We start from the raw sequence: 21,262 nt of genomic DNA, 5'->3' as shown, positions 1-21,262 counted from the left end.
AACATAGGTACAAAGAAGGTAGCTGCGAAGAAACCATGGGTAACAGAAGAAATACTTCAGTTGATTGATGAAAGGAGGAAGTACAAACATGTTCCGGGAAAATCAGGAATACAGAAATACAAGTCGCTGAGGAATGAAATAAATAGGAAGTGCAGGGAAGCTAAGATGAAATGGCTGCAGGAAAAATGTGAAGACATCGAAAAAGATATGATTGTCGGAAGGACAGGCTCAGCATACAGGAAAGTCAAAACAACCTTTGGTGACATTAAAAGCAGCGGTGGTAACATTAAGAGTGCAACGGGAATTTCACTGTTAAATGCAGAGGAGAGAGCAGATAGGTGGAAAGAATACATTGAAAGCCTCTATGAGGGTGAAGATTTGTCTGATGTGATAGAAGAAGAAACAGGAGTCGATTTAGAAGAGATAGGGGATCCAGTATTAGAATCGGAATTTAAAAGAGCTTTGGAGGACTCACGGTCAAATAAGGCAGAAGGGATAGATAACATTCCATCAGAGTTTCTAAAATCATTGGGGGAAGTGGCCACAAAACGACTATTCACGTTGGTGTGTAGAATATATGAGTCTGGCGATATACCATCTGACTTTCGGAAAAGATCATCCACACAATTCCGAAGACGGCAAGAGCTGACAAGTGCGAGAATTATCGCACAATCAGCTTAACAGCTCATGCATCGAAGCTGATTACAAGAATAATATACAGAAGAATGGAAAAGAAAATTGAGAATGCGCTAGGTGACGATCAGTTTGGCTTTAGGAAAAGTAAAGGGACGAGAGAGGTAATTCTGACGTTACGGCTAATAATGGAAGCAAGGCTAAAGAAAAATCAGGACACTTTCATAGGATTTGTCGACCTGGAAAAAGCATTCGACAATATAAAATGGTGCAAGCTGTTCGAGATTCTGAAAAAAGTAGGGGTAAGCTATAGGGAGAGACGGTTCATATACAATATGTACAACAATCAAGAAGGAATAATCTACATCTACATCTACATCTACATTTATACTCCGCAAGCCACCCAACGGTGTGCCACTGTCATTACCTCCCTTTCCTGTTCCAGTCGCGTATGGTTCGCGGGAAGAACGACTGTCTGAAAGCCTCCGTGCGCGCTCAAATCTCTCTAATTTTGCATTCGTGATCTCCTCGGGAGGTATAAGTAGGGGGAAGCCATATATTCGATACCTCATCCAGAAACGCACCCTCTCGGAACCTGGCGAGCAAGCTACACCGCAATGCAGAGCGCCTGTCTTGCAGAGTCTGCCACTTGAGTTTATTAAACATCTCCGTAACGCTATCACGGTTACCAAATAACCCTGTGACGAAACGCGCCGCTCTTCTTTGGATCTTCTCTACCTCCTCCGTCAACCCAATCTGGTACGGATCCCACACTGATGAGCAATACTCAAGTATAGGTTGAACGAGTGTTTTGTAAGCCACCTCCTTTGTTGATGGACTACATTTTCTAAGCACTCTCCCAATGAATCTCAACCTGGTACCCGCCTTACCAACAATTAATTTTATATGATCATTCCACTTCAAATCGTTCCGCACGCATACTCCCAGATATTTTACAGAAGTAACTGCTACCAGTGTTTGTTCAAATGGTTCAAATGGCTCTGAGCACTATGGAACTTAACTACTGAGGTTATCAGTCCCCTAGAACTTAGAACTACTTAAACCTAACTAACCTAAGGACATCACACACATCCATGCCCGAGGCAGGATTCGAACCTGCGACCGTAGCGGTCGCTCGGTTCCAGACTGAAGCGCTATCATATAATCATACAATAAAGGATCCTTCTTTCTATGTATTCGCAATACATTACATTTGTCTATGTTAAGGGACAGTTGCCACTCCCTGCACCAAGTGCCTATCCGCTGCAGATCTTCCTGCATTTCGCTACAATTTTCTAATGCTGCAACTTCTCTGTATACTACAGCATCATCCGCGAAAAGCCGCATGGAACTTCCGACACTATCTACTAGGTCATTTATATATATTGTGAAAAGCAATGGTCCCATAACACTCCCCTGTGGCACGCCAGAGGTTACTTTAACGTCTGTAGATGTCTCTCCATTGATAACAACATGCTGTGTTCTGTTTGCTAAAAACTCTTCAATCCAGCCACACAGCTGGTCTGATATTCCATAGGCTCTTACTTTGTTTATCAGGCGACAGTGCGGAACTGTATCGAACGCTTTCCGGAAGTCAAGAAAAATAGCATCTACCTGGGAGCCTGTATCTAATATTTTCTGGGTCTCATGAACAAATAAAGCGAGTTGGGTCTCACACGATCGCTGTTTCCGGAATCCATGTTGATTCCTACATAGTAGATTCTGGGTTTCCAAAAACGACATGATACTCCAGCAAAAAACATGTTCTAAAATTCTACAACAGATCGACATCAGAGATATAGGTCTATAGTTTTGCGCATCTGCTCGACGACCCTTCTTGAAGACTGGGACTACCTGTGCTCTTTTCCAATCATTTGGAACCCTCCGTTCCTCTAGAGACTTGCGTTACACGGCTGTTAGAAGGGGGGCAAGTTCTTTCGCGTACTCTGTGTAGAATCGAATTGGTATCCCGTCAGGTCCAGTGGACTTTCCTCTGTTGAGTGATTCCAGTTGCTTTTCTATTCCATGGACACTTATTTCGATGTCAGCCATTTTTTCGTTTGTGCGAGGATTTAGAGAAGGAACTGCAGTGCGGTCTTCCCATGTGAAAAAGCTTTAGAAAAAGGTGTTTAGTATTTCAGCTTTACGCGTCTCATCCTCTGTTTCAATGCCATCATCATCCCGGAGTGTCTGGATATGCTGTTTCGAGCCACTTACTGATTTAACGTAAGACCAGAATTTCCTAGGATTTTCTGTCAAGTCGGTACATAGAATTTTACTTTCGAATTCACGCATAGCCCTCCTTACGCTAACTTTGACATCGTTTAGCTTCTGTTTGTCTGAGAGGTTTTGGCTGCGTTTAAACTTGGAGTGAAGCTCTCTTTGCTTTCGCAGTAGTTTCCTAACTTTGTTGTTGTACCATGGTGGTTTTTTCCCGTCCCTCACAGTTTTACTCGGCACGTACCTGTCTAAAACGCATTTTACGATTGCCTTGAACTTTTTTCATAAACACTCAACATTGTCAGTGTCGGAACAGAGATTTTCGTTTTGATCTGTTAGGTAGTCTGAAATCTGCCTTCTATTACTCTTGCTAAACAGATAAACCTTCCTTCCTTTTTTTATATTCCTATTAACTTCCATATTCAGGGATGCTGCAATGGCCTTATGATCACTGATTCCCTGCTCTGCACATACAGAGTCGAAAAGTTCGGGTCTGTTTGTTATCAGTAGGTCCAAGAGCCCGCATCTCGTGGTCGTGCGGTAGCGTTCTCGCTTCCCACGCCCGGGTTCCCGGGTTCGATTCCCGGCGGGGTCAGGGATTTTCTCTGCCTCGTGATGGCTGGGTGTTGTGTGCTGTCCTTAGGTTAGTTAGGTTTATGTAGTTCTAAGTTCTAGGGGACTTATGACCACAGCAGTTGAGTCCCATAGTGCTCAGAGCCATTTGAACCATTTTTAGGTCCAAGATGTTATCTCCACGAGTCGGTTCTCTATTTAATTGATCGAGGTGATTTTCGGATAGTGCACTCAGTATAATGTCACTCGATGCTCTGTCCCTACCACCCGTCCTAAACATCTGAGTGTCCCAGTCTATATCTGGTAAATTGAAATCTCCACCTAAGACTATAACATGCTGAGAAAATTTATGTGAAATGTATTCCAAATTTTCTCTCAGTTGTTCTGCCACTAATGCTGCTGAGTCGGGAGGTCGGTAAAAGGAGCCAATTATTAACCTATCTCGATTGTTGAGTGTAACCTCCACCCATAATAATTCACAGGAACTATCCACTTCTACTTCACTACAGGATAAACTACTACTAACAGCGACGAACACTCCACCACCGGTTGCATGCAATCTATCCTTTCTAAACACCGTCTGTACCTTTGTAAAAATTTCGGCAGAATTTATCTCTGGCTTAAGCCAGCTTTCTGTACCTACAACGATTTCAGCTTTGGTGCTTTCTATCAGCGCTTGAAGTTCCGGTACTTTACCAACGCAGCTTCGACAGTTGACAATTACAATACCGATTGCTGCTTGGTCCCCGCATGTCCTGACTTTGCCCCACACCCGTTGAGGCTGTTGCCCTTTCTGTACTTGCCCAAGGCCATCTAACCTAAAAAACCGCCCAGCCCACGCCACACAACCCCTGCTACCCGTGTAGCCGCTTGTTGCGTGTAGTGGACTCCTGACCTATCCAGCGGAACCCGAAACCCCACCACCCTATGGCGCAAGTCGAGGAATCTGCAGCCCACATGGTCGCAGAACCGTCTCAGCCTCTGATTCAGACCCTCCACTCGGCTCTGTACCAAGGGTCCGCAGTCAGTCCTGTCGACGATGTTGCAGATGGTGAGCTCTGCTTTCATCCCGCTAGCGAGACTGGCAGTCTTCACCAAATCAGATAGCCGCCGGAAGCCAGAGAGGATTTACTTCGATCCATAGCGACACACATCACTGGTGCCGACATGAGCGACCACCTGCAGATGGGTGCACCCTGTACCCTTCATGGCATCCGGAAGGACCCTTTCCACATCTGGAATGACTCCCCCCGGTATGCACATGGAGTGCACATTGGTTTTCTTCCCCTCTCTTGCTGCCCTAAGGGGCCCCATTACGCGCCTGACGTTGGAGCTCCCAACTACCAGTAAGCCCACCCTCTGCGACCGCCCGGATCTTGCAGACTGAGGGGCAACCTCTGGAACAGGACAAGCAGCCATGTCAGACCGAAGGTCAGTATCAGCCTGAGACAGAGCCTGAAACCGGTTCGTCAGACAAACTGGAGAGGCCTTCCGTTCAGCCCTCCAGAATGTCTTTCGCCCCCTGCCACACCTTGAGACGACCTCCCACTCTACCACAGGTGAGGGATCAGCCTCAATGCGGTCAGTATCCCGGGCAACCACAGTCATAGTCCGATCGGGGGATGCGTGGGACGAGCTGGCCATCCCCGACAAACCCCCATCCGGACCCCCACAGTGATGCCCATTGGCAACAGCCTCAAGCTGTGTGACGAAGCCAACACTGCCTGAAGCTGGGAGCGAAGGGATGCCAACTCAGCCTGCATCCGAACACAGCAGTTGCAGTAAGAGTGGACGATCAAGAACGAATTGCTCCTATTAAGAAGGGTGTAAGACAAGGCGGTAGCCTTTCTCCCCTACTCTTCAATCTGTACATCGAGGAAGCAATGATGGAAATAAAAGAAAGGTTCAGGAGTGGAATTAAAATACAAGGTGAAAGGATATCAATGATACGTTTCGCTGATGACATTGCTATGCTGAGTGAAAGTGAAGAAGAATTAAATGATATGCTGAACGGAATGAACAGTCTAATGAGTACACAGTATGGTTTGAGAGTAAATCGGAGAAAGACGAAGGTACTGAGAAGTAGTAGAAATGAGAACAGCGAGAAACTTAACATCAGGATTGATGGTCACGAAGTCAATGAGGTTAAGGAATTCTGCTACCTAGGCAGTAAAATAACCAATGACGGACGGAGCAAGGAGGACATCAAAAGCAGACTCGCTATGGCAAAAAAGGCATTTCTGGCCAAGAGAAGTCTACTAATATCAGATACCGGCCTTAATTTGAGGAAGAAATTTCTGAGGACGTACGTCTGGAGTACAGCATTGTATGGTAGTGAAACATGGACTGTGGGAAAACCGGAACAGAAGAGAATCGAAGCATTTGAGATGTGGTGCTATAGACGAATGTTGAAAATTAGGTGGACTGATAAGGTAAGGAATGAGGAGGTTCTACGCAGAATCGGAGAGGAAAGGAATATGTGGAAAACACTGATAAGGAGAAGGGACAGGATGATAGGACGTCTGCTAAGACATGAGGGAATGACTTCCATGGTACTAGAGGGAGCTGTAGAGGGCAAAAACTGTAGAAGAAGACAGAGATTGGAATACGTCAAGCAAATAATTGAGGACGTAGGTTGCAAGTGCTACTCTGAGATGAAGAGGTTAGCACAGGAAAGGAATTCGTGGTGGGCCGCATCAAACCAGTCAGTAGACTGATGACCAAAAAAAAAATTAAACGACAGACGCTGCCAAATCCACATCAACCAAACCACCTCATCCGCCCCGAAGCAGGAGTAGCTCAGGGTGGGATTATCTCCCCCCTGCTCTACTCCCTTTACACCACTGACATCCCCACCCCGACAACAACTACCGAACAACTCCAATTATACGCAGACGACACAGCATATTGGAACTCAGGACCCTCGACAAACACCATCAACAACCAGACAGCGACCTACCTGACAAAACTAGAAGACTGGATGCGACAATGGCGCATCAAACCCAACCCCACCAAAACCCAACTCATCCTATTCAAACACCGCAACATCCACAAAAAGACAAACCAAAATCCCGACCACATCTCCCTCACGCTGTGGGGCACCCGGCTCCTCCCCTCCCCCAATGCAAAATACCTAGGCGTCCACCTAGACAAGTACCTCAACCTGAGCAACCATATAAAGGAGACCCTGAACAAAGTACGTCAACGCCAACACCTCATATGACGTGTCCAAGGAAAATTTACAGGCTGCAATGACAAGACAGCTGTAAACACATACAAAACGTTCGTTCGCCCACTATTTGAATACGCGGCAGCGCCTCTCGCCTGCATCTCCAAAACCCAAGCAGAAAGAATCTTCCGCACTGAGAGACGAATACTACGCAACATCCTACGACTCCCACCCTCCACCCCCAGACAAGAGGTCTTTGAGGAAGCAAAAGTCAGCCCCGTTCAAACAAGACTAGCCATCCTGAGAGCCCGCTATGGGAAAACCACCCTCACCTCCCGACCTGACCTACACACAATATACACCCACAGAACCAGACACAGAAACAAACCCAAACACAAATACACCTACCCACCAAGAACAATCGTAAACAACACCCTCCACACCTTCCCTGACACAATACACCAACACGAACACGCAAGACAATTACACATACAGAACAACGACACTCCCACCCCCCCACCCCGCACCACCACCAGGCGTTGAACCCCGACCGCCCGCCACCATAAACACGACCTAATCGATTGCAACAAAACGGTCGAGTGCAACAAAACGGCACATAAATCCGCCTCCACTGTCACCCCTATTTCCAATTCTAATTCTATTTCTACTTCTTTTGCTTGAAAAATTATAATTAGTTCTTAAGATAAGAAAACAATTATATATGGCCAAACACTTTTTTAGGAAAACTGTAATTAGTATGTAAGTTAGCAATAAGTACAAAATAAATAAAGAAAAGAAAAGTGTAATACCCTCATCTCTGGCCCCAATAGAGCAACAAGCTCTCCAGCGGCCCATCCGCCTCCCTTTAGGAGCGGAAATGAATAGTTTAAAAAAAAAAAAAAAAAATAAAAAATAAAAAAAGCTCGGCTCCAGTCCACCACCGGCATTGGAAGGTGAAGCTTTGACAATGCCAGCCACTCGTGCTGGCGAAACGTCAGTAAAATCATCAGGTGAACGTCGGCCGAAGAACCTGAGACAGAAGCCAATAGGCAGTTTGTCAACAAGTGGTCACGAATGCCTTAACAATTTTGTATTTAATTTTATGTTAGGCTTTCTTGCTAAGTTCCCCTTCAGCAAGAGGTACGAAGTTTTGTGAAGTACTAGTGACAATCTGCCACTTCGACACCATCCTTCAAGGTCATGGAACATGGCGTTACATTTGTCTTCTACAATTCTGCTAGAGTCATCTCTTACAACAAATAACACGTCGTCTCCGCTTACGTTACCGCCGTCATGTAACTTCTGTAGTCTCGGCTGCAATGCTACACCCCAAAACTCTGGGCCACACGCTGATCCCTGCGAACAGCCTTTTCTATTTTCTTCGTTATTTCCTTTCCAAATGGTTCAAATGGCTCTGAGCACTATGGGACTTAACATCTGAGGTCATCAGTCCCCTAGACTTTAGAACTACTTAAACCTAACCAACCTAAGGACATCACACACATCCATGCCCGAGACAGGATTCGAACCTGCGACCGCAGCAGCAGCGCGGCTCCGGACTGAAGCACCTAGAACTGCTCGGCCACAGCGGCCGGCCAACCAGTAATATGTCCGCATCTTAATGATTCAGCTTCCACTCATCTTTGTTAGTTTATGCTTATATTTTTTAATTGTCACTAGTTTCTCGTGTCGTTTTGATACCTTTCAGTTCTTTCTAATCAGCACCAGTCTCTTTATCTCTGTATACTTGTACGGTCATGTTACCCAGCAATCTACGGTTCATATTGCAATATTTGTGCACAACAGCGGAATCTGCAGACAATATCATCTTGCAACTATTATAGGCACTACTGCATGTTTAGAAACATCACATCGGGCTGAAAAAAGGAATCAAATGAATTCAAAAATTTGCTGCGAGAGCTATAGCTCGCCACATTAGCTAACACGGAAGATCAGGTCATATACTCAAACAATTTAATGTAAACAAATGGAAGAAAATTCGAAAAACTTAGAGAATCAGAAAACTGCAGACTAGGCATAGATGAAAGTACAGAAGAACGTTTGACGTGTGCACTAGTTCATTTTCAAAGTCGATGACTGTAGTCCTATAAGTCCATACATCAATACTGAAACGTGAAAACACTACTGGTGCCGGCCGATGTGGCCGAGCGGTTCTAGGCGCTTCAGTTCAGAACCGCGCGACCGCTACGGTCGCAGGTTCGAATCCTGCCTCGGACGTGGATGTGTGTGATGTCCTTAGGTTAGTTAGGTTTAAGTAGTTCTAATTTCTAGGGGACTGACGGCCTCAGGTGTTAAGTCTCATAGCGCTCAGAGTTTTTTTTTTTTTTTTTCCTCCACACACACTGCTGGTCACCGTTTTACAGTTCATGTAATATTAAATTATCTTAGTCTTTTTTTTGTTTTCGTTGATTGACCCATAATCTATGTGACGAGGATTACCGGAGGAATTATCAATAGGTTAAGAGGTACTCTGCGTAATTACTTAATGATTATGGTAAAAAGGACTAAAGCAGAACACTTGCTTACGTGTGATCTATAACATACGATCAAAAAGTCTCCGTTTGGGAGCATGGCTGCAGCGTACATGCAACTCAGCGCGACTCCGATGCATGTACCAAGTGATCAAAAAGTCAGTATAAATTTGAAAACTGAATAAATCACGGAATAACGTAGATAGAGAGGTACAAATTGACACACATGCTTGGAATGACATGGGGTTTTATTAGAACCAAAAAAAATACAAAAGTTCAAAAAATGTCCGACAGATGGCGCTTCATCTGATCAGAATAGCAATAATTAACATAACAAAGTAAGACAAAGCAAAGATGTTCTTTACAGGAAATTCTCAATATGACCACCATCATTCCTCAACAATAGCTGTAGTCGAGGAATAATGTTGTGAACAGCACTGTAAAGCATGTCCGGAGTTATGGTGAGGCATTGGCGTCGGATGTTGTCTTTCAGCATCCCTAGAGGTGTCGGTCGATCACGATACACTTGCGACTTCAGGTAACCTCAAAGCCAATAATCGCACGGACTGAGGTCTGGGGACCTGGGAGGCCAAGCATGACGAAAGTGGCGGCTGAGCACACGATCATCACCAAACGACGCGCGCAAGAGATCTTTCACGCGTCTAGCAATATGGGATGGAGCGCCATTCTGCATAAACATCGTACGTTCCAGCAGGTGTTTATTAGCCAGGCTGGGGATGATGCGATTCTGTAACATATCGACGTACCTCTCACGGTAGCAGTTACAAAACCAGAATCACGAATTTCCTCGAAGAAAAAAGGCCCGATAACGGTGGATGTGGTAAATCCATCCCATACCGTGACTTTCTCATCGTGCAATGGAGTTTCCACGACAGTTATAGGATTTTCGGTAGCCCAAATTCTGCAGTTGTGGGTGTTGACAGACCCTCGGAGTATGATTCAAATGGTTCAAATGGCTCTGAGCACTATGGGACTTAACAGCTGTGGTCATCAGTCCCCTAGAACTTAGAACTACTTAAACCTAACTAACCTAAGGACATCACACACATCCATGCCCGAGGCAGGATTCGAACCTGCGACCGTAGCAGTCGCGCGATTCCGGACTGAGCGCCTAGAAACGCGAGTCGGAGTATGAAATGAGCTTCGTCGGTCCACAACACGTTACTCAACCAATCGTCATCTTCCACCATCTTTTGAAACGCCCACACCGCAAATGCCCTCCGCTTCACTAAATCGCCAGGTAACAGTCCATGATGCCGATGGATTTTGTACGGATAGCATCGGAGAGTACGCCTAAGTGCCAACTAAATAGTAGTGTATGGAATGCCGGTGCGACGTGCGGCTACACGAGCGCTGGCTTCCCCGTGCACAGACGAACCCACTACAGTCTCCATTTCTTCCTGAACTATTTCAGCAGCATTACGCCTTGTGCTCGGTCGGCCACTACGGGGTCTATCGTCTAAACAACCCGTGGCTTCGAAGTTTGAAATCATTCTCGCCACAGCTGCATTTGTCAACGGACCTTTACCCGTTCGGATCCCCTTCCTATGGCGATAGGATCGTAACGCCGAACTAGCACGTTCCTCATTCTGATAATACAGCTTCACTAAAAGCGCCTTTTCAGGTAACGTCAACATGCTGAGACTGCTGGCGCATCTGATTCTCTCTCTCTTTTTTTTTTTTTCTTCTTTATTGTATTTCAATTCCCCATCGGGGCGGGCTGGCAGCAGCATATGTGCTGCTCTTCAGCCGAAAGACATAGAACAAACAACAGAAGACATTTAAAAATAACAAAGGAGAGAATATGGTGAACATAGATATAAAGAAAAGGGGGAACATCATGGAAGGCAATAGACAAAAAACGGGGTGACTGTAAAATGGAGATAAAAAACTGTTTAAAAGTAGCACACACAAAAAGCCACACACTGCGACAATTAAAAGAACACAAGGCACAGTATGACTGGAGCAAAAAAGGTATCGACGGATGGCGTAGCACATAACAAACACTGACGGCGAAACTCAAGGCAGTAACAATTAAAATCACACCTCTTGATGCACAGGTGAAACAGCACTGAACACAACACTGATGTGGCACACTGACGATGATCAAAACAGAGGATCTGCCAGGCGCTAGGAGATGAGGGAGACCGGATGAAGGGAGGGAGATATTCTCTCTCTCATTACAGCTCCTTTTATACATGATTGTCATGCGCAGTCACTGACGTTTTGCTGTCCAGCTCCATCTGTCGGACATTTTGTGAACTTTGTTTTTTTCGGTTCTAATAAAACCCAATGTCATTCCAAGCACGTGTGTCAATTTGTACCTCTCTATCTACATTATTCCGTGATTTATTCAGTTTTCAAATTTATACTGACTTTTTGATCACCCGGTATATCAGCACTGACGTGTAGGTAAGGGATTAGTGTGGCATTCGTGAATTTCTGACTTGCGTGCCGTAAATGCGGAAGCATGAACTATGGTCACGTTGTCCAAGCAGGACCAACGTGCTATTAATCTTTTCTTGGCTCCCGAACGACAAGTGCCGGTAAACATACGTCGGAGAATGAAGAATACGTTGGGACAGCACGTCTGTCGGAAACCGCCGTTGTGAAGTTCTGCGACAGGTGCTGTTGCTTCATAACGCACGTCCCCATAAGGCAAATGTTGCAACGCAGCTACGCCGACTCAAGTGGGTGAAACTCGAACACCCACTCTATAATCCTGACCTATCCCCTCGCAATTATCATAGCTTCGATCCCTTAAATATGACCTTGGAGGGCCGAAGATTTCTATCGGACGAGAATGTGCAGCAGGCAGTTACGGAATTCCTCTCGCAGCAGGAGACGGTGTTCTACCAAACGGCTATCTTCAACCTGGTGCGTCGGTAGGATGATTGTCTCAATGCTCACGACGATTTTGCCTGATAGGTATAAAGATTCTAGAGTTTAAGGCCTTCGAACCGAAACTTTTTGATCACTCATTATATGTACAACTTACAGAGCTTAGGAACTGACCTCGGAGTGTCAAGAAGGCGTCGTATTACTCGGAGAAGTGATTCTTTGTTTATTTCGCCCAGTTCCATTTTCTCTCCTATTCCGGCGCTAACCATCTTGGCAATATTGTAGGGCTGATCAGCGAAACACGGTATCCCTAGGAGAGGAACACCAAAGTACGCCGCCTCGTTGAAGCTCTGTAGACCTCCCTGTGTGATGAACAGCCGGATGTTACGATGAGCTGAAACAGAAATTTCCTTTCAGTTTACAAACAACTTACAACTTAGTAACGACATCGTCATGTACTACTGAAGTCTGTTCACCACTCGTACCTAGTACGTCCTGTTGCGGTAGCCACTTCGACACCATCACGTTCTCTGGTTTTCCGGGGAGGTCAACCTCCTCAAACTTCCACAGTATTCTTTGCGGAAGTTTAGAGAAAGCGTACAGGAATGCATCTCTTATCTCTTTAGAGAGGAATATACTTCTCATGTTCGATCCTAAACTGAAATATATGAAGCCATTGTCCGATCCGTCTAAGAATTTCTGGATTTCCTGTTTGAAAAGAAAATATTTTTAATATTACTTATGGTAATAAGAAGGAACTTAAATAGAAGAACGATTTCTTTCTTATGTATTTAGTCTGAAAACTGATTTGATGCAGCTCTCCGTGTTGTTCTACTCAATGCAAGCCTCTTCATCTCCGAATAACTACTGCTAACTTCATCCTGATGAATCTCCTAGCTATATTCATCTCTTGGATTCCCTCTACGTCTTGTACCACCACGCTTCCCTCCAACACTAAATTGGTGATCCCTTGATGTCTCAGAATGTGTCCTATCAACGGATCCCTTCTTTTAGTCAATTTGTGTCAGAAATTTCTTGTCTTCAGAGTTCTGTTTAGTATCCCCTCATCAGTTACGCGATCTACTCATTGTGTCCTCAACATTCTTCAGTAGTGCCACAATTCAGAAGATTCTCTGCTCATCTTGTCTATCCTGTTTATCGTCCATATTTCACTTCCATGCACGGCTACACTCCATATAAATTCCTTCAGAACAAACTTCCTAACACTTAAATCTATATCCTATGTTAACAAATTTCCCTTCTCCAGAAACGCTTTTCTTGCCATTGCCAGCCTAATTTTTATATCCTGTCTACGTAGGCCATCAAATAGCCCAAGTAGCATAACTCATCTAGTACTTTAAGTGTCCCGTTTTCTAATTCCCTCAACATCATCTGGTATAAGTCGACTACATCCCATTAGCCTTATTTTGCTTTTGTTGATGTTCATCTTCTGTCCTCCTTTCAAGACATTGTCCATTCCGTTCAACTCCTCTTCTACGTCCTTTGTTCTAACTGCCATCTGGTTTCTGTACAAATCGTGAATCGCATTTCGCTCCCTATATTTTACCCCTGCTACCTTCAGAATATCAAAGAGAGTAATCGAGTCGACAGTGTCAAAAGCTTTCGCAAAGAGTACAAATGTGAGCCGTGCATGGCTCGTGTTCGCACCATTATGTATTTTACACCCTGTTGTTAACGTACCTCACTAGGTTAAATTCCACCTCACTACGTTAAATTAAATTACTACTGTCACTGAGTTGCTGATTTGCCTCACTCTGACCGGCGCTGGCAGCGCATAGCGATATATCCCCTCTGCTAGTATCTATGCTCGACTGCTATTACTTGTCTTGTCTTGTCTGTCGTAAGCGAGTTCGGGTCGCGAGTTTGGGGTGCCAGTCAGTTGGAACGCGTCTGGAGCGCACGGCGGACCTGCCAGTCGAGGAACTGCAATGCGGTACTATAGTTCCATTCTTTTATCTTGGCGGTTCGCGCATGCCCGCCCAGACGCGGGAGATCGCTGCGTTGCCAGTTGTACGCGCCAAGAGAAGCAGCGCCATAGTATAGTTCGCAAACTTACGTTTAGAGGGGAGCGCGCAGTTTATGAAGTAAAGGCACCACGGGCGCATTAACCCTTTCGCTGCTACAGAGACGTGCTCCCCGCATTCCGCGATGTGCGCGATTTTGTCATCGTTGCATTGCTCGCCTGTCCAGACACATGGTGTTTCGACTGCTTTGACACACTATATCATTCGATTTCATAAAAACTATTTGGCCCAAAAATTTGATTTTTACACATCTTCTTGAGTGATACCTTCTCCCCATAAATGACTTAATTTTGTTTCGATGTTCAACGCAGTTATTGTGCAGCATTAGATGTAGTAAACCATTGCACGAAATTTTGAAGAGTTTGCAGAGGTAAAAGTCCACAGCGTATACTTTCCATATGGTCGATTTTAGTTGCCACTAGAAATTTCAAAAAATTACATTCAAACGAATAAAATTCATGAAGTAAGACACTTCTATATTGTTTTTAAAGTAAAAAAAAAAAAAAACATCAAGCACCAAACAAGGTTTGAACTCAGAACCTTTCGCTTAGCAGCCATACACTTTAACCATTGCACTAACGCTGCTCATCATGCAATGTATCTCCCGGAGGACTTTAAAATATGACGCAAAATATCGACAAACACTGTTGGTATGACTATGAATTACCCACGTTTCGTCGGAGTACAATAGGAAATAGCAATTACCGCTGTTCTTTATTGCATAAAAGCGGTTAGTGAGAACGATACAAACACCTTTCCTTGCTATCACCTGAATTAGGAGGCTTTTTGCTTGTTTGGTTTAATTAATTATTAGAATATGAAACAATTGGTATAAAGACTGCTTTTTCCAAACTTTCTATAAAAGAAAGTCTGCTATCAAGACATTGCTTTTCCTCAATTACTTTATTTATGACTGAACGTTTCTAAAACTAAAGACACTCGTCCGTCCTCTGCACTGCAGTTGAGCTCTGGCAACGTCGTTCTCTGTTCATTGGCTGACTGTGTTTTGTAACGTCAGATGCGCAGAACGAACCTAAACTCGGCCGGTCATAAATGACGCGCACTTAAGTGCAGGCGGGTTGGAGCAGTGAGGTCTGCGTCGACATGGCTCGCCTGACCTTTGCCGCCACGCATTACTTGAGCCGGGCCAAGGTCTTGGTGGATCGTCGGTCGGTCGTCCTACCGGACGACGCGTTTTGGCTCGCCGATCGTTCATGAGTCGCCTGTGTGTGTTTGTGTGTGTGTGTGTGTGTGTGCGCGCGCGCGCCCATCGACTCCCGATTTCTCTTCGTGCATGCTTAGTTACTGTTAGGTATCGTTCAGGTCTTCGTGCAAGTGTTTGTCAGGTTGTGTGTGTAGTTGGTGTCATTTTCATTGACGACTAGAAGTTACAGGGTGTTTCAAAAATGACCGGTATATTTGAAACGGCAATAAAAACTAAACGAGCAGCGATAGAAATACACCGTTTGTTGCAATATGCTTGGGACAACAGTACATTTTCAGGCGGACAAACTTTCGAAATTACAGTAGTTACAATTTTCAACAACAGATGGCGCTGCAAGTGATGTGAAAGATATAGAAGACAACGCAGTCTGTGGGTGCGCCATTCTGTACGTCGTCTTTCTGCTGTAAGCGTGTGCTGTTCACAATGTGCACGTGTGCTGTAGACAACATGGTTTATTCCTTAGAACAGAGGATTTTTCTGGTTTTGGAATTCCACCGCCTAGAACACAGTGTTGTTGCAACAAGACGAAGTTTTCAACGAAGGTTTAATGTAACTAAAGGACCGAAAAGCGATACAATAAAGGATCTGTTTGAAAAATTTCAACGGACTGGGAATGTGACGGATGAACGTGCTGGAAAGGTAGGGCGACCGCGTACGGCAACCACAGAGGGCAACGCGCAGCTAGTGCAGCAGGTGATCCAACAGCGGCCTCGGGTTTCCGTTCGCCGTGTTGCAGCTGCGGTCCAAATGACGCCAACGTCCACGTATCGTCTCATGCGCCAGAGTTTACACCTCTATCCATACAAAATTCAAACACGGCAACCCCTCAGCGCCGCTACCATTGCTGCACGAGAGACATTCGCTAACGATATAGTGCACAGGATTGATGACGGCGATATGCATGTGGGCAGCATTTGGTTTACTGACGAAGCTTATTTTTACCTGGACGGCTTCGTCAATAAACAGAACTGGCGCATATGGGGAACCGAAAAGCCCCATGTTGCAGTCCCACCGTCCCTGCATCCTCAAAAAGTACTGGTCTGAGCCGCCATTTCTTCCAAAGGAATCATTGGCCCATTTTTCAGATCCGAAACGATTACTGCATCACGCTATCTGGACATTCTTCGTGAATTTGTGGCGGTACAAACTGCCTTAGACGACACTGCGAACATCTCGTGGTTTATGCAAGATGGTGCCCGGCCACATCGCACGGCCGACGTCTTTAATTTCCTGAATGAATATTTCGATGATCGTGTGATTGCTTTGGGCTATCCGAAACATACAGGAGCGGCGTGGATTGGCCTCCCTATTCGCCAGACATGAACCCCTGTGACTTCTTTCCGTGGGGACACTTGAAAGACCAGGTGTACCGCCAGAATCCAGAAACAATTGAACAGCTGAAGCAGTACATCTCATCTGCATGTGAAGCCATTCCGCCAGACACGTTGTCAAAGGTTTCGGGTAATTTCATTCAGAGACTACGCCATATTATTGCTACGCATGGTGGATATGTGGAAAATATCGTACTATAGAGTTTCCCAGACCGCAGCGCCATCTGTTGTTGAAAATTGTAACTACTGTAATTTCGAAAGTTTGTCTGCCTGAAAATGTACTGTTGTCCCAAGCATATTGCAACAAACGGTGTATTTCTCTCGCTGCTCGTTTAGTTTTTATTGCCGTTTCAAATATACCGGTCATTTTTGAAACACCCTGTATCTCCGCACGGTGCAGTCGGCTGTGTCCGCTGCCGGTCTCTGCGCAGTGTCGGAGCGTGTGTGGAGCTGTCCGATCGCTACGAGGTTCGTGGTTCACCGATCCAGGACGTCAAAGTTGAGTAGTGGTTTCAAGTACCCAAGCCACGTCCATTCACGTTGTGTGGTTCGTTTCGGTGGTTCGCTGTTGGAGTTTTTCCTGTGAGCGACACCGAATGTTTGTATTGCTGAAATTTAGCCGCCATGCGGTGGAATTAACAATATTGGTTGACTACAATTCAAGTGCAGCAGCGGAATTTTTTGCCTTGTGGCCGTTAGTGTTCCGGTTACCTGGCCTGGCCACTGACGTAATTTCAGGCAGTGTCCTTTCCTCACCTGTTGTCGCTGTGCAACACGGTGTGTAGTTTGACAGCTTAATACAAATACATATTTGATTGTGGATAATCATGCCCGTAACATTTTGTATTCGAATTCTCGTGTACCGATTGGTGGCAAGGAAGTCGTTTGTCGGTCGGTCCGTGGCTGTCCTTTGGTTAGGTTCCGACGGATCAAGTGTAGTTGGGGTCACCACGTGTCCCACCTGTATCATCTAAGTGAACGAGGGCAGACCGACCCCCTGGACGCTTCTGAGTGCTTTTGTCTTTACTGTCTTTCTCACCGGTGTTTAATTGTCTGTTTATAATCTATTATAGTCAATGATAAAAGAAAAATTCTTGGTTTTACTGTGTTTTATGTAAGTAAGTTTGAATTCTGGCAAATGGATGTTTGCTAAAAGGTTATTGCCATTGTGTTGTCTTTTCTTTTAGTCCGGTTTCAGCTACTTAAAATTTAAGGCTTATGGTAATATATTTTAAAATTTTGAAATTTAATCGTGGCCTTCAGCCGTTTGTTCGGCTATGTGCCATTTTGGTTGTAAATGTGTTATTAAATTACAATAAACTACAATTTTAGGGTGAAACTGACCCCAAGTTTATTTGGTCCCTCCCACAATCCTAATCACTTGTTCTGCCCAGAGGGTTTAGCGTGCGTATCAAAATGCTATCTTCTAAAATAAGTCGTTGGGTTAGTATTGCCTCTTCTGTTACTTCATCTCTCCGGGATCGAAACTGATCATCACCCAAGGTCAGCTTCTACAAGTTTTTCCATTCTTCTGTAAGGATTTCGTGTTAGAATTTTGCAACCATGACTTATTAAACTGAAAGTTCGGTAATACAAACAAAAGTCAGCACCTGCTCTCTATGAAACTGGGATTATTACATTCTTCTTGAAGTCTGAGGGTATTTCGTCTGCCTCATACATCTTGCACACCAAGTGGAATAGTTTTGTTATCGCTGGCTATCCCGAGGCTATCACTAGTTATGACGGAATATCGTGTACTCCCCGGGCCTTGTTTCGACTTATGTCTTTGAATGTTCTGTCAAATTCTTCTCGCAGTATACATTCCCAGCTCATCTTCAGCTATGTCCTCTTATCCTCCTATAAATTTGCCTTCAATTTCATCCGACTTGCGTAGACCCTTTATATACTCCTTCCCCTTTCTGCTTTCCCTTCTTTACTTGATACTGGTTTTCCGTCTGAGATCTTGATAGTCATACAGGTGCTTCTCTTTTCTCCAAAGGTGTCATTAATTTTCTGTAGGCGATATCTGTCTTTCGCCTAATAAAATGTGCTTCTAAATCCTTTCATTTGTCCTCTAGTCATTTCTCTTTAGCCATTTTGCGCTTACGGTCAGTCCCATTTTTTAGAATTTTGTATTGCTTTTCGTCTTCTTCATTTGCTGCATTTTTATATTTTCTTCTTTCATCAACTTCATTCAATATCTCCAATCATATTCAAGGATTTCTACAAGGCCTTGTCTCTTTACCTATTTCATCCCGTGTTGCTTTCACTATACCATTTCTCCTGACTACCCATTCGTCTTCTACTGCATTCCATTTCCCCTGTTCTTGTCAAACGTTGTCTAAAGCTCCCTCTGATCTTCTCTACAACCTCTTGTTGTTTCAGCTTACCCAGGTCCCATCTCCTTAACTACTTGCTCTTCTGCAATTTCTTCGGTTTTAATCTACAGTCCATAACAGATAAATTGTGCTCAGACACGTTCGCTATACGCCATCGTCAGCTTCAATGGCTCCCAGTAGCTCGCATCATAGCTTAAATTCATTTCATCTCAATCGAAACACAAGGTCCCACTTGTCTAGTATCTTAGTTCTATGTATTCATAAAACAAAAATATTCGCAAACTATTTGTTGTTGCTATTCGCCACTGGAGCAAGTTTCCTTGCACTCTGCGCACAATTCAGCATCCTGTTGCATTTAAGAAGTTGAAGCACTTCGCTCTGCCACCCTCATAGCGTTTCACCAAAAATTAACGTATATTACCAACTTTCCCTCTGCCAAATAGCAAAGCCAAAGCTCCTGTCTTTTCCCAGTTACCCTTCTATCTCTTTCCCTTTTTCTACGAGTCAAGCCACTTTCTTATTCCTTGTATTCATTAACTGAGTATTATCACTTCTCTTTCTCTCCTTCTTCCACCCCTTTCACTAGTGCCTGTCGCTGCTAGAACTCATAATTAAAACTTTGTTGTGCTTGCTATGAACGAGTACGAAGTGTGTGTTTATTTTATCTTTGCTGTTGGGATGTTTCATTTATAAATATAGTATAACATGCGTATCGTAACATGTGCAACGTTAAATATATAGAACGCCTGGTTAGATATAAAAGATGACCAGATGGTCCTAATCTTGCCAGGTTGAATAAATAAACAAAAAATATAAATAAGTAAAATAAAATAAATAGAAGACTTATGCTGTCAACGTGACAATTACTAAGTATGCGTTTATATATCTTCATACAATGCTCCTCTTTTGCTTGCACATATCGCTTGTGAAGATATAGCCATTAGTGATTGGTAACTTTTTTCTCTGTTTTCTATCATTTCTTTCGCTTTCTTAGACTAGGTATTCACATCTTTGATGGTATAGCACAACTATGCTTGGAAATGACGTTAAAATATAGCTGCAATTTATTTCCTTTTCAGTAATGGCTAAATACACTGTTCAGCCAGAACATTATGACCACCTTCCTAATAGCCAGTATCTCCACCTCTGGACGGATAATAGCGTCAACACTTAGTGGCATGGGAGCAATGAGGCCTTGGTAGAGAACTGGCATCACATCTGCACACACGTCACCTAATTACCGTCAATACTGGGGACGGGGGCAATAAGCTCTGACATCACGTTCAACCACATCCAGGTGTGTTCCATCGGGTTAAGATCTGGCGAGTTTTGGAGCCAGAACATCAATTGTAACTCGCCACTGTGTTCCTCGAACCATACCATCACACAACTGGCCTCGTGACCTGGCGCATTATTTTGATGAAAAATGCCACTGCCGTCGTAAATCATGATCGTCTTAAAAGGGTGTGTGTGATAGTCTGCAGCTAGTGTACGATACTCCTTGGTTATCATGGTGCCTTGCACGAGCTCCACTGGACTCATGGATGCCCTCGCGAATGTTCCCCAGAACATAGCGGAGCCGCGCCAGCTTGTCCAGTATAGCTGGCATGGAGCTAATCCCTTGGAAGACGTCAAATTCGCGCCCTCCCGTCGGCATGATGAAGAAGGTATCGGGATTCATCAGACCATGCAACGCTCTATCACTGCGCCCACGTCGAATGCTGATGATTACATGCCCGTTTCAATCTTAGTTGCCCATGTCGTGGTGTTGACATTGGCACATGTGTGGATCGTCAGCTGCGGAGGCCCATCTTTAGGAGTGTTCGGTGCACTGTGTTTTCAGTCTCACTTATTCTCTGCCTAGTATTAAAGTCTAATGTTAGTTCCGCCACGGTTCACCGCCTTTCCTGTTTTACCAGCCTGCTCAGCCGATGACGTCCGAAACCTGTAATGAAGGGTGGCCGCCCAACCCCCCGACGTCTGGACGTGGTTTCTCCACGTGTCGAAGACACTCACCCACAGCTCTCCTCGAGCACGCAGTCGTGCAGTTCCCGAAATGCTTGTGCCGAGCCTCCGGACCGTTACAATCTGCCCTCGGTCAAACTCAGATAGATCGCGCGCCTTCTCCAACCTACACGCGGACAGCACGCTCACGAATACTACACGCACAGTGCGTTTGCGTGATTAGCAGTCATTCCAGGCCAGGTGACGCTGCTGTTGCGTGGACGGGTTATATCGGTAGTAGGTCGGTGGTCATACGGTTATGGCTGATCAGCGTATGTTTTCTTATTATTACTTGAATATGAAAAGACTTTAATTTCTTTTGTTTATATTATCTGCATATATAATATTTACTGTGATGTGAAGAATTAC

The 21,262-nt window shown here is 44.7% G+C and overlaps 1 protein-coding gene across 1 annotated transcript in view; it reads right to left on the bottom strand.

The window, feature by feature from the left end:
• LOC126252026 (UDP-glucosyltransferase 2-like) overlaps positions 1-21,262 on the bottom strand; it is a 167,797-nt gene that overhangs the window by 6,349 nt on the left and 140,186 nt on the right. Inside the window, exons 5-6 of the mRNA XM_049952812.1 lie at positions 12,435-12,657; positions 12,124-12,343 (exon numbers count right to left, since the gene is read on the bottom strand). Of these exons, the coding sequence (XP_049808769.1) occupies positions 12,124-12,343; positions 12,435-12,657 (443 nt within the window). The remainder of the gene's footprint in view (positions 1-12,123; positions 12,344-12,434; positions 12,658-21,262) is intronic.

The sequence above is a fragment of the Schistocerca nitens genome, chromosome 4 (genome assembly GCF_023898315.1).
Source record: "Schistocerca nitens isolate TAMUIC-IGC-003100 chromosome 4, iqSchNite1.1, whole genome shotgun sequence".
Taxonomy (NCBI): domain Eukaryota; kingdom Metazoa; phylum Arthropoda; class Insecta; order Orthoptera; family Acrididae; genus Schistocerca; species Schistocerca nitens.
The sequence above is the reverse complement of the archived record's forward strand: the minus strand, read 5'-3'. Positions and strand labels throughout refer to the sequence as shown.